Here is a 2,530-nt window from a genome sequence, read left to right on the forward strand (position 1 = left end):
ACTCAGGGGATAAAGTAAACATGACTCAGGGGATAAAGTAAACATGACTCAGGGGTTTAGGTAAACATGACTCAGAGGATAAAGTAAACATGACTCAGGAGTTTAGGTAAACATGACTCAGGGGTTTAGGTAAACATGACTTAGGGGATAAAGTAAACATGACTCAGAGGATAAAGTAAACATGACTCAGAAGATAAAGTAAACATGACTCAGGGGTTGATGTAAACATGACTCAGAGGATAAAGTAAACATGACTCAGGGGATAAAGTAAACATGACTCAGGGGATAAAGTAAACATGACTCAGGGGTTTAGGTAAACATGACTCAGAGGATAAAGTAAACATGACTCAGAGGATAAAGTAAACATGACTCAGGAGTTTAGGTAAACATGACTCAGGGGTTTAGGTAAACATGACTTAGGGGATAAAGTAAACATGACTCAGGGGTTGATGTAAACATGACTCAGGTGTTAAAGTAAATATCCAGAGGTGTTATTGTGTGAAAAAGCAGAAAAGCAGGGTTATGCCTAAAAAAGTGATGCTGAGGATTTAGCGCAGACGGAGAAGTGTTAGCAGGCGGRGGTGGGACCAACCGAAGGGTGGGAGTCCATAGTTCTGTCCGGTCTGGGGGAACGATGAGTACACAGTGGACTGGGCCAGAGGAGGGAACACCACCTGACCGGTGTAGGACGTCACAGCGGGGCTGAAAGAGATGGTGTAACAGCTGACACATGAACACACATTCAGAGCGATGGTAAATAAACCATGGGACTCACCTGGTTTCCTGATACACCTGCTGGCTGTAGTCAGCTGAAGCTGCTGGGTCTGAGGCTGTGAAGGAAACAGTTTTAGGTCCAGTTCTGGTTCTGTTCTTTAAGAAAGAGACCAGGATGTGTTCTCACCTGTATGAGTGTACGCTGTCTCTCCACACAACTGGCCAGCTGCTCCTCTGTCTGCACCTGTCTGCTCCTGATCACCTGCAACCAGAGACAGAGTCAACATGTGGTCTACATGGTCCTGCAGAGACACCTGGGTCCTGCAGAGACACCTGGGTCCTGCAGAGACACCTGGGTCCTGCAGAGACACCTGGGTCCAGCACACAGATCAGACTCAGGTCCTTCAGACCCTCTTCTCTACAGAACTTAAAGGACAAAGACCAAAGACCAGGGCAAGGTCCTGTCTTCCTGCTCACCTCCAGTGATTTGGGCCGCAGACAAAGCAGAGTAAGAACTGTCCGGTTCTGATGGACCTAAAACAGCAGCTGGAGCTCCGCCTTCATCTAAATGACTGAAATACAAAGTCTGGATGATGAAAGCAGCCTTTCCCTGAGGAGAAACTAACTTTATGTGAAAATCATTAAACAAACCTTTGATCTTTGACCCGATCAGAACCAGAATCTATCTTTGCCTTCTTGGCCTGCAAACAAACAAACAAACAAACAAACAAAATCAGCTGATAAACAAAGTTAAACCTGACCCAAAAAGAAACAGATTTATTAATAACACTATAATATTAATTTATCAGTAACAGGATTAAACGCTGACAGAAAGGGACACACTGAACTATTTTATTTATAATTCCAGGTTTAAAGATTTAACTGTGATTAAACTGGACTGAAAGAAAAAATTAAATATTAACTGAGTCAAAATGTTTAGAATTAATTTTATTAGTTTTTATTTAAAGAAAACTTTCTACTGAAGCCCAGATTAGAGATGGATGAACATAAAATCTGACTTCATCTCCTGCTGCTCATCTGTAGCTGGTCTCAGAGACAACAGGTCCAGAGACCCAGACCTCCTCGTCCTCCAAGAGACACTCTGATCAGCAGGACCACCTCAACTGACTCCTTTTGAAGAGGAGGAGCAGCTCTACTCCCCACCCCCGCTGACAGAGCTCCTACCTTATCTACAGGACTCTGTAAACCTGCAGGACTCTGTAAACCTGCAGGACTCTGTAAACCTGCAGGACTCTGTAAAACCTGCAGGACTCTGTAAACCTGCAGGACTCTGTAAACCTGCAGGACTCTGTTAAACCTGCAGGACTCTGTAAACCTGCAGGACTCTGTAAACCTGCAGGACTCTGTAAACCTGCAGGACTCTGTTAAACATGCAGGACTCTGATAAACCTGCAGGACTCTGATAAACATGCAGGACTCTGTAGACCTGCAGGACTCTGTAGACCTGCAGGACTCTGTAGACCTGCAGGACTCTGTAGACCTGCAGGACTCTGATAAACATGCAGGACTCTGTAAACCTACAGGACTCTGTAAACCTGCAGGACTCTGTAAACCTGCAGGACTCTGTAAACCTGCAAGACTCTGTTAAACCTGCAGGACTCTGTAAACCTGCAGGACTCTGTAAACCTGCAGGACTCTGATAAACCTAAAGGACTCTGATAAACCTAAAGGACTCTGTAAACCTGCAGGACTCTGTTAAACCTGCAGGACTCTGTTAAACCTGCAGGACTCTGTAAACCTGCAGGACTCTGTAAACCTGCAGGACTCTGATAAACCTAAAGGACTCTGATAAACC

The 2,530-nt window shown here is 44.8% G+C and overlaps 1 protein-coding gene across 1 annotated transcript in view; it reads right to left on the reverse strand.

Annotated features, from left to right (window-relative positions):
* Window positions 1-2,530, reverse strand: part of eya3 (EYA transcriptional coactivator and phosphatase 3) — a gene marked incomplete in the record, with an annotated part of 18,371 nt that overhangs the window by 12,144 nt on the left and 3,697 nt on the right. Inside the window, 5 exon segments of the mRNA XM_014024814.1 lie at window positions 593-702; window positions 776-830; window positions 902-976; window positions 1,192-1,286; window positions 1,366-1,415. Of these exon segments, the coding sequence (XP_013880268.1) occupies window positions 593-702; window positions 776-830; window positions 902-976; window positions 1,192-1,286; window positions 1,366-1,415 (385 nt within the window).

This window comes from Austrofundulus limnaeus, unplaced genomic scaffold (assembly GCF_001266775.1).
Source record: "Austrofundulus limnaeus strain Quisiro unplaced genomic scaffold, Austrofundulus_limnaeus-1.0 Scaffold440, whole genome shotgun sequence".
NCBI lineage: Eukaryota > Metazoa > Chordata > Actinopteri > Cyprinodontiformes > Rivulidae > Austrofundulus > Austrofundulus limnaeus.